This window comes from Rhamphochromis sp. 'chilingali' (assembly GCF_963969265.1).
Source record: "Rhamphochromis sp. 'chilingali' genome assembly, chromosome: 5".
Taxonomy (NCBI): domain Eukaryota; kingdom Metazoa; phylum Chordata; class Actinopteri; order Cichliformes; family Cichlidae; genus Rhamphochromis; species Rhamphochromis sp. 'chilingali'.
The window spans coordinates 8,020,762-8,036,680 of NC_137932.1; the positions used below are offsets into that span (position 1 = coordinate 8,020,762).

General features: G+C 40.8%; 1 protein-coding gene across 1 annotated transcript in view; it reads left to right on the top strand.

Moving 5' to 3' along the window:
* The window catches only part of nbas (NBAS subunit of NRZ tethering complex), a 197,495-nt gene extending 183,421 nt beyond the window's left edge, over positions 1-14,074 (top strand). Inside the window, exons 52-53 of the mRNA XM_080882594.1 lie at positions 462-596; positions 12,536-14,074. Coding sequence (XP_080738720.1) covers positions 462-596; positions 12,536-12,811 — 411 coding nt within the window. The 3' untranslated portion in view covers positions 12,812-14,074. The remainder of the gene's footprint in view (positions 1-461; positions 597-12,535) is intronic.
* Positions 14,075-15,919: the final 1,845 nt, after the last annotated feature.

Consider the following 15,919-nt stretch of genomic DNA (forward strand, 5'->3'; position numbering starts at 1 on the left):
GTGTGAATAGGCTAGTGTCTGCCAGCCTGTCTAATATTAGTGTGGGATGGGGGGGTGGGAGGTGGGGGAGGCCTTTTACTCTGTTCTGAGCAGCTTTAATTTGAATCTGCTGGAATGAAACCGGCAGAGCATGGGGGAGTCAGATTGCATTGTGATATCCGTACATTACTGGATGGGACTGTGTGTCTGGCGTGTGCATATGTTTGTGTGTAAACCTTTTTAAAAGTATTAGGTGCCTCTACATTATATGCACATCGATTAACCTTCACTGTTCTCTCTGTTTCTGCTTCCCTCTTTTCTTCTCCCTTCCTCATTTTGACTCTGTCCCCTGATTGCCTTGTGCTATTCTCATCTCTGCCTTCGCTTTTGTCGTTCACCCTCTGCCTTTCATCCATTCATTTGCACATTTATCAATTCATCTTACCCCCTCCCAAATCTGTCTCTCTCTCTCTTTTTTTCAGTGTATTAGACACATAGCTACCCTGCTGCTCCAAAATCAGCCAAGCCTCCTGCAGCCGGCACTGAAACTGATGTCTGAAAGCGGTGACGAGCAACTGCTTCAGCTGACTCTTGATCAGATCAACGGCATGAGCACAGTAAGTGTCATTGTAATAGTCTGGAGAGTTTGTGTTCAAATGGAGACACAAAGGAGTTTGCTTTATGAACTGCAGATTGGCTGGTGACATTTTTGTTGTCACTTATCCTTTAAAATTGTAAAATGTAAAAAGAAAAAGTGCTTCACGGCTTCCTGGAGCTCAAGGAGGTGTTCCAGATTTCTTTTCTTCTTTTTAATCAACTGTTAACCCTTTAAAGCCAAGCATATCATAATTGATGCATGTGGTTTTGAGACTTCTACATAATCAGTGTGACTTTTTTTTACCCTCAAAAAATGATATAATTTGCATGACACATTTTCAATGACTAAATTGCAAAAATATGGCTAATGTAGCGAATGTGATACAAATTAAAACTCATATATGCAGATTAAAGTTTGATATATTTTCATATATATTTTGTCTAAAGGTTCAATGTTGTGGAAGTTTCCATTCAATAAAGCCTGCAGACAAACGGTGAGCGATAGCTAACATCTTTTAATCAAAACAAGAACAAAAACCCAAGCTTGGTGAGAGAAGCCATCGCTGGGGCAGTCGATCAGTCTCTCCTGGCATGGCCCTGGGTTTAAATACTTCCTACAGGAACAAAAGGCTGTACACAGCTGTTTTCACACCTTTGGTCTTCCCCCAAAGAAAGTTCATACTCCCTTGCAATGTCTTACATTGGTTGAAGAGACAAAAGGCACTTCCCCCCACCCTGGGTTCTTTGTGTGTGAATGCTTCCCCCAAACTTCCTGAGATACAATCACCCGGCTGTTCAATGGCATGAATAAGGTGTGTGACATTGAGACATGCTTAAACCCAGTGGCACCAAAGCATTATACAATAAAATAATATGAATAATACATAAATGAAAGAAATTCCTCTACATTCAACAAACACTCCAATATCAAAAAATTAAAGATTTCTGGCAGTTATTTCATGGTTTAGGTTTTAAAAGGTTAAAACCCAAAAGTTTTCAGTGTGTAGTAATGGTGAAGAGCTCAAACTGTCTTAGCCCTGTCTGCCTAATAAATGGCTTAAAAAAGGCATCTAAATATCAAATTAGGTTAATGCGTGATATGAATTATTTGTTTATTAACCTTTATGGCTTGCGCTTTAGAAAAAAAACTAGTGTTACCCATTGTGTTTTTGGAGCCTTAAGGTTTGCCTTTTGACCAAAAAAGTGTGACTGACTGAGAATCCAGAGACACTGCATGCTGAAAAGAAGATAATGGAAAAAGGTCTGGTCTGTTGTCTGAACATCCTCTTTCCCACAGTTTAAATTAAGTTCTGCTAAATAATTTCAACATCCTTACAAACCCAATTTCTCTACTTGCCAACTTGTCCTCTAGTTTTGGGAGGCCACCGTCAGATAAGAGCATAATCGTTCAAGACTGCGCAGGTCGCTCTCCACTGTTTCTTCAATCAGATAAGCAATTGTCACAAAGTGGGCTTCTCAGACCCAGCAGACCTTCTCTTTGTTCCTGGATCAGATAAGAGAAAGCCACACTATTAACTGACAGAGCCTCCATTAAATCAAACGATCAAGCTGCTATATTGGAACACCTGCTCTTAAACCTCAGTGAATAAGACAGCGGAACTGAGGAAAGTTAGGGTTGCTGGAAGTGGTGAGAGAAAGGATTTGTGATTTAGATGTGGGAAGAGAAAGTCAAATGGAGCAGGAACGGGTGTCGAGACAGAGAAATGGGATGAGAATGGAAATTACAAGGACAGCAAATGTATAAATTGTAACGTTGAAAAGGGACCTGGGCTACAGTAGATAGCACGCGGGAAAGACAGAAAAGATAAATCAGAGTTAGAGAAGGGATATATGAATGGAGGAAGACTGGTGGCGTGTCGCTGCTTTGAGAAATAATCTTACGTCTGCCAAGTAAAAGCTGAATGAACGGGGGCATGTTCGGAGCGGCACAGAACAGTGTTCATCTAGAGATAACATCATCACAGACACAGAAAAATTATCTTACATCTAATACATCTGATAGTGTGTTGGCTCCACGCTGCTCGCTGCTCATTGTCTGCATGTGCCTAGTGCCTTTGTGCATCCCTTCAAGTGTGTGAGTATTTCTGTGTGTGTGTGTATGTAGGACTTGTTTTGATTTCTACATGTTTTCAAGTGCATTGCTTCTGATTACTTAAACTTGCTTTGAAGGTTGTGTTCACACAAATGCTATTGCAAAAAACAGAATTTTGCAAAAAGGACGTTGTGTGCAAGTCTAGTATGTTTAGGCTTTGGGCATAATGAAACACTCAGTCTGATTCAGTACCAGCGCTCCTCATTGACTGTATTTAAAATCTTAACTCGAAACTCATAATTTCCATTAGGTTACAGTAATTGAATAAACGAACTTAAGCTCTCGTGTGACATCGTGCACACGCTGAGAGCTGCCCACCATATTGGACGTGATACGACCAGCAGTTGTAAGGAAAAAATGTTTATTCTCAACTGGTCAGTGCTAGCTGTCATGAGGTTAAGGAAGTGGAGGCTGTACATTAATCAGAAGGTCAGTGGTTTGAATCTTAATGTTGAGGCAGTCTTGGGCAAAATACTTGTGCATTTGTGTGTGTGTGTGTGTGTGTGTGTGTGTGTGTGTGTGTGTGTGTGTGTGTGTGTGTGTGTGTGTGTGTGTGTGTGTGTGTGTGTGTGATTTGAGCTAAAAAGCACTTAGGCTTAGAATAACGTGCTTGTATAAATGAGACATGTAGTACAGGGCGCTTTTAGTGCTCAAGTTGTGTAGAAAAGCACTACATAAGTACCAATCCATTCAGAAACTACTGATTTAACTAAGTGAATCACTGTAAAGCTTAAATTATTTGCAAATTCAAAACTTTCTGAGCATGAAGTGTTTCCTTAGTTTAATGGGGAGAAAAATCTCACATAAAGTACTGCAAATAGTTTCTATCCATGCAGATAGATTTGCTTTTGATCTGCCAAGGGTTTAAAATATCCAGCTATACAGCAAAATATTCAACATTTTGGTTTTGGTGTATCTTTTTAAAACATCTGAAAAGTTACTTGTAAAAATGCAACTTGGGCCTTCAGAAGGAATTATCTTTGTAATCTACATTATCCTTGTAACATGCTGTTAACAGTTTTTAAATGCTTGCTTGTTTAATGCCAAGAAGTTCCAATAACATTTATTAGGTTTGTGAATAATTCATAGTGACCGGAAAATATATATTACTGGAGCTGAAGCACAGCAGGGTTAAATTGTAAACTGTCCACATGGTTAGTTACCACAGCGTGAGCTTTTTCATTTAATTTGATTGTTAGCAAGTGCAAGATTGAATGTTGGCACTGGCCGTCTCCAGCGGACGTCCTCCCTTTACACTTCAGGATATTGCAGAGCAACTCTGCATCGACACTCTGAGCCTGTGGGAGAAATTACAACACCTGCAAAGTTTGGGGGGAAAAAAAAGTAAAGTCTGCATGTCGGCAATGATGATTCTCAAAATGAAAGTTGGGTCAGCTCATAAGGTGATGTTTGCCTTCTGCACAAGCCTGAGGTCCACAAGGAAGCTGGAAATTGCAGATGCACACAGGGATCAATCCAAAAACACTGCAGCAACAGAGGAAGCTGTTCATGCACAAGAACTCGAAGGGGACGTTGGTTAAAATTGAACTGGTGATGGTTCTTGGACTCAAGGAAATTTTTGACCACACCTTGTAAAGTTCATGTTGATCCACTTCTAAACGTGATGGCTTACACATACTGTTTCTATTTTAGCAGCTCTACAAATAGCCAGAACTTATCAGGAGTTACTGTGCAGCTGCTGTTAGCAGATCAGTATCTCAGGAGGAACAGAAATAATTGATTTTGATCAATCAGAAAATTCACTGAGTCAACAGCCTGTTAATTGACTGCAGTTACTGTTCAGTTACTTTTGGTTTGCATTTCATTGAGATTTTGTGTTTAGCCACGCTTTGTTTCACTCCATCATACTAGACAAGGTGCTGCTGCTGTGAGTTTTATTATAGTTCTCGTTTAAATAACTAGCCCGAGGTTGCTTTTTGGTCACAGTGAACTATACATTTGTTTGCATATGCCACTCTGAGTGATTGGCAGACTTTATCTTAAAGCACTGCCTACAGTTTTCTCCTGGCAAATAGCTTTGTATCTAGTATAAATCATTGTTTACATTGTTTTACCATCAAAACTTTTTTGCCACAGCTGAAGGTCCCTGAGGTTATCATTAAGAAAAAGAAATTAATTTAGAGTTTAATTAAGAAAATGTAATTAAGAGAAATCACTTGACCTAGGAAGCGAATTCAAAACAGTAACTGATTCATCCACAGTGAGATATATGTATATGTGCAGATTTTCCTTCACTTTTCCTGTGTCTTGCGTTGCTGCTGTGTGGTAGGTGAGTAAATGGGTATGCTGAGCTCTGCAGGAGGAGACCACAGTGGGCGTTGGAGAACTAAAGAATGGAGGAAAGGAGTGGGAGTAGTGCAGATTATTTGAAAAGGAGACAAAGAAGTAGAGAGCAGGTTATGGAGAAGGGAATGTATTCTTGATGCCGAAAAATACAGTGGAGGCGTTTAATTCTCTGCTTTCACACTGTTCAAAGTGTCGACACACAAGTCTTCAGCTGTACTCTCTTCCATATTGTCCATTTCTCTCCTCCTCTTGAAGATGTATGGAGTTGGGAGGAGGGAGTCAGGAGTTAACACAAGCCTGACTAATGCGAGTTCTCCGTTCTGTCTGTAAACACACACACACACACACACTTATACAGATTCCTCTCAGTGCTGCAGCAGTCCTTGTGCCTTTTCAGCAGCTTATGTTTTTTGTCCAGGCTTTTCCATGATTCTACAAGGCTTACATTTTCTGTGTGGCACATGTTCGAGTCACAGTGACGACAATGGCATATTCAATAGCCTCGAAACTGCGGGTCTTTAGCCAAAAACCATAACATTTTCCATCTGAAGTGGCAATAGCAGGTTGTTTTGAACCGCGGCTGTCTGTGGCTCAGTGAATTGATAAAGTTGTTGTCTGCAGATGACTGGTTTCAAAAAGAGAACCATGTAAAACTAAATTTGCTTTTGATGGCTATGATATTTTTCTGAAATGGAAAAAAAAGTTGTGTATTTCTGCGTAGATCTACAGTACTGTGCAATAGTCACCCATCATTTTATTATATTTTGATACGAAATGGGAAATGGATACAAACATACATGGAAATATAGTATATAAGGCAAAAACAGAGTTTGTATCGGCAGTGGTAGTATGTTTGGGAACATTGTCATGCTGGAAAGTTAAGTTGTTAAACCGACGTGATCCAAACAGTAGGGTACACCTTTCGCCATCTTACAATGCTGTGATTGCAGCCATTCCCCAACTCTCTGCGAATGGTACTCATGGCCTTTCAGTGGGTTTTGGTCAGTGGTTGTTGATCAATGGTCATGAGAATTTGCATAATTATGTTTAAGGAACTGACCTCCCAGCCCATCGTTCCTTCAGTGGGCTGGTTTCAGGCATTATGCAAATATACTGTTTATAAGACTGGGGAAACCTGCAGTCAGCTGAGACTGAAGAAGTCACTTGGATGAGTGACGAAACGTTTCTCCCACAAAACGCTACGTCCAGATGAACAGAATCAACGTTTGGAGATTTACTTTCCTGGATGATTGAGAATGCATCAAGACAATTGTAGATCAAATTTCTTCCATTATGAAAAGGCATTTAAAAATTGTCATGTGTTTGTTAGGTATAGACACAACACTGGTTCATCCCTTGTTTCATAGATTCCTGCTTTGTTTGAGTGATTCTTAGGTGAGTTAGATGACTTGACAAACCAAAAAACATTCTTGTGAGAATGGTCAGGTACTAGGTACAGGTATAGTAGTGAAAAAGTAGCCAATGTCCAAAGAAAAACTTTGGAAGACCTTCAGAATCTCTCGGGACCTATTTTACCACTGTAAAACTGTCTCATTGGATGCAAAATATAAAGACTCAAGACTTTTGCATAGTCATGTAGTTTCTGTTGGTTTGAGTCTCAAAAGGAAAATGTACAATAATTCTGATAGTTAGGATAAATAGGCTGTTGGTTGAACAAACCAAGCACTTTAGTGGTGTCTCTGAGCTTTGGGGCTGTTTTCTGAATTTTTGCTCATGCTTTCAGTTGGATTAGAAAATCGTAGCCATTGTGAGGCTACTGAACCACTTTAGAGTAGCCACATTAGCCACAAGTGACCCGTTTGGTTCCCATGTGAAATTTTCCAGTAGCCAGAGTGCCTTCCAAAGCCTGACAGAAAAACAGCCAATCACAGGAGTGGCTCCCCAAACGCTGATCCAGTCTTGCCAAAATGATTCTGTGAAAATATTCACAGAATCAAAGAAAAGATGACATAGCCTAAACTAGATAGCTAGCTAGATAAACATGCTGTGTAATGCACTGCTACAGTGGTTTGTGGGTTTACTTGTGTTTACCACCCAATGATGGGCCAGTTTTAGTGGTAGTGCTTCATCTTTCTATCTTTTCTTTTTTGAATTTATTAACAGTTTTAATTCGAACTTGTGCTCCCTTGTGTATGTTTTTAATCAGTTAGAAAGAACTCAAAATCCCGTTGAAAGAGTTGGATGCACCTTGTCCATCTGCCCAGTGTAGTGAGGACAAAAGGGGCATGTGTGCTTGTGTTTGAGTGATTATGTGTCTAATTGCTTGTTTAAGTGGGCTTGTTTACAGCTTTTTGTACCACATTGAACCTATTAATCTAGCTCTGTTTGCTTGCAGCTCACTGCGTTGATCCCTGAACTTCCTCACCGTGTGTGTGTGTGTGTGTGTGTGTGTGTTTGTCTCCTCGTATGCGTCAGAGCCCACTTTTATTTTTATTTTTTTGGCTTTAAAGCCTCTTCTTCTGTCACTTTCAATCATGTTGTGCTGCAAGCAAGAACTGTTTGGTGTCATTTGTGTGTGCGCACACTCAGTTTGGTGCACCGCTAAAGCCTGGGGACAGCTTGGATGGAGGGATAGGAAACAGAGCCTGGAGAAGAAGAAGAGGAAAGGAGATAGTTGTGTGTTGTCTGGCATTCCAAAGAAGCTTTATGATTTAAATGATAAAAGAAGGCTGGGGCCATGCATTATGTATTAGGCATTGTACGTGTTCAGTAATTCCAATTAAGCTCTCAGCTGGGTTTAGCTCAGTGAGAAAGAGCTGAGAAGGACGTATACAAGAAATGAGAGACATGCAGGGTAAGAAAGGCAAACAAGAGTTTAAAACACTGACCAAACTAATCAGGTAACGTTCAGTGGCCTCTCGGAACAAGCCAGGAAAAGACTACCTTTTTTTTCCCTTTCGTCTTTGACGGCGCGAGACAGCAAGAAATGAGAAGGTAATAAGAGCAAGAGGGGGGTTGGACATCTGATGGCTGCAGCTCAATGTGTCAGTTCTCTTGTCACTCTGAGTGTTTGTTCACTCACTCAGAGTGCACACCAGCTGCGGGTGCGAGCACACTCACAGGAGACAGAAGATGCCTCTTGTTTACGCATCTCCGAAGAGAGAGACTGGGTGTTGTTTGAACCCTCGAAGACGGGTCTTTAACCTGATATAGATGCAACACAGCTACACCCCTATGAACAAAAATAGATCCACCTCAGGACAGGTTTTCATGTTCTCCGAGCTGTTGACCTGTGATACAGAAAGAAAGGCATGATGGATGTATTCCCTGCACAATCAGATCCTATTCACACTGATCTGTTTATTAAGACAAGACCTGGACAGACTGCAGGGGGAACTCAAGAACTCGGTGAGAGAGAGGAGAAAGGATGATGAGGGAGGAAAGGGAGAGGGAAAGAGGCAGTATATAGTCACATATACAGGTTTGTCAGAGTTGCAGCAGATGGCTAGCTGTGGAGCTGAGTCAAAGGATGATGTTGTAATTGCCTTTCACATGAAGGATCTGAGTTTAAACAGATGTTGTGGCAAGCATTCACACTGCCAAAGTGTCCCTGAATGAGATCCTGAAATCCCACGAGCTGCAGTTGGAAAATAGATGCAGCTGCATTGGTGGGAAAAAAAAATATTTGGAAAGGTTTGAGCGAACAGTGCTGTTCCTCACTCTTGGACAGATGATTGGATGGAGACCAGATGCTTTGAATATGTAAAACAACACAGTGTATACGGTATAATGTATAAGAAGGATAGAAAGATTTAAAGTATTGATTGGTTTTTATTATCTGCAGCTTTTTTACAGTAGGGATAAGCACTTGAATGTGACACAGATGTTTGTGCAGTAAAAAAAAAAAAGGATATGCCGTTATCTGCTCCACTTTGATATCAAGATTCCCCTCCATCCCTCCATCTCTCAGGTGCTTCTTCACATCTATTTCCAGCTCAACTGTCAATCCAACAATCCAACTGACTCTAAGACTCAAATCTGCTGTCTCTCTTGACACTGTCAAACAGTAATAGCCTGGGAGGGGGGTGTGTGTGTGTGTGTGTGTGTGTGTGTGTGTGTGTGTGTGTGTGTGTGTGTGTGTGTGTGTGTGTGTGTGTGTGTGTGTGTGAGAGAAAGAGAGAGAGAGTGAGTGAGTGAGAGTGTGTGATTCTGCATGGAGGACCAGGCCTGTGCTCGACTGATGTACTCGCTTTCTTTTTCCTTGCACAACTCCCATAACCAGGAAATGCAGAGGAAAACATGATTTTTTTGTGTTTATTTATTAGATTCAGTGTTTGTGCGCGTGTTTACAATATTTGCATATTTCTGTCCCTACACTGGTCACCGTGCACAGGAGCGGGGCTAGATCATTGTCCTCTAAATTCGTACACATCTCATGCAGCCACAACCAACTGCATCTGATAATTAATTTGTGTGTTGTAATGCTAATCTAGTCTCCTCTGCAGGTATGATATTTAGAGCTTCCGCAACTCTGGCGCTTTTGTTTCACACTCCCCAGTAGTTGATAGTGTGCTACATATCAGTCATAGCTGATAAGGTGTATAGCTTATTTTAGAAGCCACACGTTATCATCATTGCATTTGCTATAGGCGTGAGCTCTCATTACAGCCAGGCTCCAGCAGGTTATTTCAGTGATTAACAGGCTTTAAGGTCCAATCAGATCAAATCTGAGGTTAATTGCACTTAGAACATCAAAAGGCACTACAGAGCTGCAGAAGATGACGCCTGCAGACTTATCGCGGGTTTATGAGCCCCTGACTTTTTTTCATACCACCACAATGAGGCTGATAGATTGGGTTTTCATTGGTCAAAAATATACTGGTTGGCATAACCTGCTCAGGATTAATTGTAATGATCATAATCAGATAAAAATCCTTATCAAATACATCTCACCGGACGATTAATTACATAAACCTTGCTAGTGCTGGGGTGGACCACATTTTCCTTCAGTACTGCATTAATTCTTGACGATATAGATTTAACAAGGTGCTGAACACTTTCCTCACAGATGTTGGTATGCACATCCATGATGTCACTCTCCCATTTCACCACATCCCAACTTATTCGATAGAGATCTGACGGTGATTGTGGAGGCCTTTTGAGCACAGCGAACTCACGGTCATGTTAAAGAAACCAGCTGAGATGATTTGAGCTTAAAGGGATGGACATGGTCAGCAACAACACTTGGACAGGAAGGCTGTGGCATTTGAACAGTGCTCATTTAAATGGTGTTTACTTGGTACCAAGGGCCCAAAGTGTACCAAGAAAATCACCTTTCTTCCTAATTCTGATGCTCAGTTTGAACTTCTGTATGTATGTGGATCTCATTTTTCTCAGAAACAAACAAAAAAAAAATAGCAAAGAGAAATTAAAAATGCTTGCCATGAAAGAGTTTGGGTCTTTGGAGGTTAATCTAAGATTCAATAAGTATTCCCCACATGAATAGATGAAGTACAGTAACAGTAGAAAAACTGATTTAAAAAAAATTGAGTCAAGCTTATTTGGAAGAAAATACTCCAACATGCAACTTTTTCTTCCAAATAAAGGCATTTTTGCAATCTGGCTAAACATTTGTCTTGTTTGCAGCCTGTTTCATCATCTCACCTTGTGTTTCTTGCCTTGTCTGACTTTATTGACACACTGTCTATGCGTTTTCACATCTCAAGAAATCCTTTCTTCAGTGTAGTGTTACCATAACCACTTGTTCTTCAGTGCCAAATTGCACACATTTATATAAATGACACTTTTTTTTCCTACTCACACTTCTGAAGAATAAGAATCAGTTGCTCTTTTGCATGTAAATTTAAAAAAAAAAGTCATCATTCGTGACATTGATCTTCCACAAAGCTCCAGAAATCCCATGTAGAACATTTGTTCAGAGTCTCTGTTGAGGTTGCAAAATGAAAAATAAAGCTGAAGTGTGAAGGTGTTTTTGAAGTGCTTCTCCTCAGTTCTGGTGTGCATTCAGCCCCTGAAAACAGTCGGTGGATTTAAAAATGTATGTATCTGACTCTCTCAGTGCATGTCAGCCATTCTCCTCTATCTCTATGCCCCCCCCCCCCCCCCCCCCCCCCCAAGCTCTCTTCATCATACATTTTCCACACTCCTAACCCCCGCTGTCTCTCTTGTAGTTTTTTCCTCCTTGATTCTCATTATACACAGATGACCTCCTCATCCACCTCTGTTCTAGGTTCAAAAATTTCTCAGTCTGTCATCTTTCCTTTCCCCAGCTTGTCATGATTCATCTGGTCTTGTCTCTCAATAGAAGGCCTAGAAATTAAATTAGTAGTCATGCACGTCACACTAGTCACATGCCGACTCTCTCTCATCCTTTGGCAACAGGGCAATAATGACCTGGCAGGGTTTAAAACGCATTAAATGGAAAATGCATTAAATCCACTATACTGATGTTCCTTCCCAGACCTTCTAACATTAGCACGAAGTAAAAATTACTTTAAGTTCAAAATATCAGTAATCTCCCCCTAGGAGACAATGTCATTGTAAGAGACAGCAGCTGAATAACTAATGCTTATCATCACATGAGCCAAGTGATCCTCTTAAAGGCTCTTTGTGTGTGTGTTTAAAGGAGGAATTGTCCATGCAGGGGAAAAAGATCGAGTTTTGGCTCTGCTCACCTTCTCCGCTACACTAGAGAAGACATGGGCTCCACATTTATAATTGATCTGCCTCAGCTCCAAAAATACCCCAACAAGGACACGCTGTTGTCTGCGTGTGCATGCACACAAGCGTGTAAAGTTGAGGAAGTGCAATCTTAATAATAGAGTTAGCAAACAGGTGAGAGGGTGCAGAGGAGACGGGCTGAGTCATGGAGAGACGGCCCTCTCAACCCCAGCACTCAGCCTGGCTTCTGCATGGCCTGTAAACCACTCTTAGCTGCCCTAACGGCATTTAGCTGTTTGAATTTGCATGTAATTCATTGATGTAACCAGGTGGATGATGGGATTAAAATATTATATAAAGGTCTGTTTATGACTCTATGAGCATATGCTCTAAACACTTTTAGTAAGCGAGAAGCTGCAAATAAAAGGAAAAAGAGAGGAAAAAGAGTTGTGTGTGTGTGGGTGGATTGGTGGTTGCGAGAAGCTGTGTGTGATCGAAAGCACATGCGAGAAAAATGGCGGTCAGCCGCGGGTCAACACAGGATGTGACCTGACACTGAAAGTGTAACATTGTAATCATACATCATTCAAAGGTTCCTGCTGCCGCGGCTGCATTGAGCTACAAAACCTTATTTCTGCAAAACGCAGTGGATGGTACAAATTCAACTCCACCAGCTGCTTTCAGTCTTCAGTCAGCCAGTAGATGTTTAGGGTTGATACCTGGAAGAGAAATTGGATACATTCATTCAAAATTTTTGGCTGTTTATCTTGACACGTGTTCTTTTCAGGGATAAAAAAAAAAAAACAGGATCACAGTTTAAAAGGAAACTTAGTTTCTCTTGATTCTATCCCCACATGTGTGTTTACACGTTCTCCTCCCCTTTTCTTCTTCCTCCAGGAGACGGCTTCCTCCTGCGATGAAGAGCTCCTTTCCTTGCTCCTAGATGCTGGGCTCCTGGTAGGCTGCGTCTCCTCAGCCCTGTACCCCCTGCTAAGCTCCCACATGCTGTCGCACCAGCAGGAGGGCGGTTGGGATGTGGAGAAAGCCGCCGCTGAGCTGATGGCGGCGGGCCACGGGCCTGAGGCAGGTTCCCTGTTGCTGGCTCACCGCGGAACCCACTCGGCCCAGTTCACCTTCAACTCCGCCTTGGCTGTTCTCGAGAAGTGGCTGTGAAAGGAGACGGGGAGACAGTTTGGACCGCAGCCACAGAGCGCTGTCGTAACCTAGCCTTAGGGAAAGAGTAGGAAGATGCTGAAAAAGGACTGCAATTAGATTGGAACGAGATCTGAAGAAGCAAAACTAAAAGCAGTCAATACCTCTACATTTAGTTCTCTAATCAGGTTTGAGGTTCATCAACAGAAGACATTTCAATAGCGCTGTCATCTGTGAAGGTATAAGAGAGGATACCTTTAATCCTGAAACATCTGCTCAATTAGAAAGACGATCTTTCACACACAGAAACAACCTCTGCTGTCACTCAGTCATGGATGAACGTTGAGACCGAGGCCTAATCACAGAATGCAACGGCTGCTCGGATTTATTTGTGTGTGCGCCGTGTCCTATTGTGTGATAAAGTAATTGAGCAGTGGGTAGCAGTGGGTGGATATTAGCCTATTGTTCCGTGACAGGTTTGCCTCTTTAACGTCCCATCGTTAAACACCCTGCCTCTGCTCCATTGTTTTCCCCCTAATAATGTCTAATTAATTCCTTCTAAACAAATTAGCCCCGCAGCTGCCCCCGTGCTGAGTGTACGGATGCACAAATACTATATATGACACACACCAGTGAAGTTATGTAAAGCTTATAATGATGAGGAATAAACGTGCACGTGTGTGTGTGTGTGTGCGTTGATGTTGTTAGGTTGCTTTGTTTCATTTGAATAAATAAAAGCGTAAAATGCGGCTCTATTTTGTCCCACCTTTTAGAACCGAAATAAAGAAAACTGATGAAAAGGAGCGATTGTATTATTTTCATTTTTTATTGTATTGTGTTTCTTTATTCATGGTGGAAGAGTGCACAGATGGGTAACGTTTCTTATCAGTATTTTTAGTTCTCTTTTTAATTGAATGGGCTTTAAGATTGTATCCGCCTCATATAATGAATGCACTCAAAACATTTGCATCATAATTACAGCATTTTGAGGAGTGATTTGCAGGGCAAATATTTAGAAAATGAAATCCAAACCCCTGGTTTATTTATTAATTTATTTTCTGTCAAAGCATTGGAAGTATGATTTTTATTTTTAGGCTGCCTTCCAAATTAAACCAAAAGAGCGGTGCTCGCTGCAGGTCCCCAGAGCAGCAAATGAACTTTCTCCCTCGCACAGAAAATCACTTTAATGAATACAGGGTTTGGATACTGATTGTTTCTCTTCATATGCATGTCCTTTTAATCATGTATCATTGTGTTATGCCAGGACAAAAAAAACCCCACTGGGTCTACTTGGAAAATAATCAAATAGGAAAGTTGCAACATTGGAGTCAAAATGACATGATTCTAGTTGCATTGTTTGTTTGTTTGTTTGTTTTTATCTTCATAGATTTACAGTAGCGTGCACAAGTCTTGAGCCACCCCTCATTTCTTTATAATTTGCTAAAAGAAAAAGGAAATAGGTTCTGTCTTTTACAGAAATACTGAATACAGTATATAAGGCAAAAAAATAGTTCATACAATAATACTAATATTCAGTTAAACCACCTTTATTCTTCAACACAGCCTGAACTCTGTTTTAGACAGGGTTTTTTTGTCATTTCTTTAAGTAGACTTCAGAAATGGTTCTCCAGGCTTCTTAAAGGACATTGAAAGCTCTTCTTTGGATGTTTCTGCCTTTTGTTCCATTCTCTGTCTAGATGATCTAGATGATGTTGCACTGTCTTTCAATCGACGTGTGCATTTACTGCACTGGCAGTGTGTTTGGGATTCTTTTCATCCTTAAAAAAAATGAAACCAATGCCAAACAGATGCTTTCCAGATGGTATTATGTGGTGGATCAAAATCTGATTGCACTTTTCGTGCACGTTTTGGCAAGATCCCTAACACCACTGGTTAAAATACAGCTCCAAACCATGGCAGAGCCTCCACCATGTTTTACAGATGGCTCTAGCAACTCACCGTTGTAAATCTGGCTCCTTGCAAGCATACAGAAATGTCATTTAGCTCTCGATTTTTGTACAGTGCTTCATCGATAGGCAATTTCTTAGTTATTTTGCTTTTTTACCTATAAGTTTTTCATACTATAATGGAAACAGGACAGGACACCATTAAATGTACATGACTAAATATGCAACATTCAGAAAGTTACATAAGCAAAAGAAAACATTTGTATTGGAAAGCATTTAACGCATTGGAACTGTGTGACTTAATCGCAGTGGACTGTGACGACAAAAACAGAAGAGCACCCAAAAAAAAGCATTAAATCTCTAAAATCTCTGTTTGGTTTGCACCATGTTCTTCAGGATAAGAGGCTTATTGGGAGAAATTGTTTAATTGACTTCATATTTAAAACCCATCTTGACAGGGGCTTTAAAAACACTGTACTCATGCCTGCATCGTGCCTTAGCTAATTATCCAGATGTTGAAAACCAGCAGTGACTGCTCTTGATGGCTACCGAATGGAATTGTGGCTTCGGTGACTTCGAGATGCATTTTATATCTGTTCAGGCAGTAATAAGCCGATCATGTTTCCATATTTGCTCGTTAACTTTCTCCAGCTGTACTTAATCCTTTAATTTAATGAATAAACTTCACAATGATTTCTGCATAGCTTTTCTGTAAAGACTCTTCTTTTTCTGCTGCCTCCAAAGACTTAAAAGTTAATTACCTGAAATTCCCCCGTGGTTCAATAATAGTTTTTGTTTGCGATCCCCTTATCTTTCTGCTCCATGAGTGCACAGTGGTATTTACCCGCCTAACCCCTTCTGTTGTTTGCAAAATACTTTTAGGCTAGCGAAAAATAAGAATATATATGATTTCATATTGTGAAAGTAATTCACTTTGGCATGCAACATTTAAAGTAGCTGCCGGAGTAGAGCAGCTTGTATTTCTGACAGGTTAGAAATTGAATAAAGGTCTGTTGCTTGGAGGTATTTACCCTGACAGCAATACTGCTGTATATCAAGCCCATTCATAAGAGATGGGCCAGTTGCGGGTGGATGGTCTATATATCAAACAAGGAGTTATGAATCTCCCACCTGTGGAGGAGAATATAGGAAATCCTTGTGTCAGTTACGTGTCTTGTGAAAATACCAGCAGACACAAAGTTATGAGGGTTTTTTTCTGTTT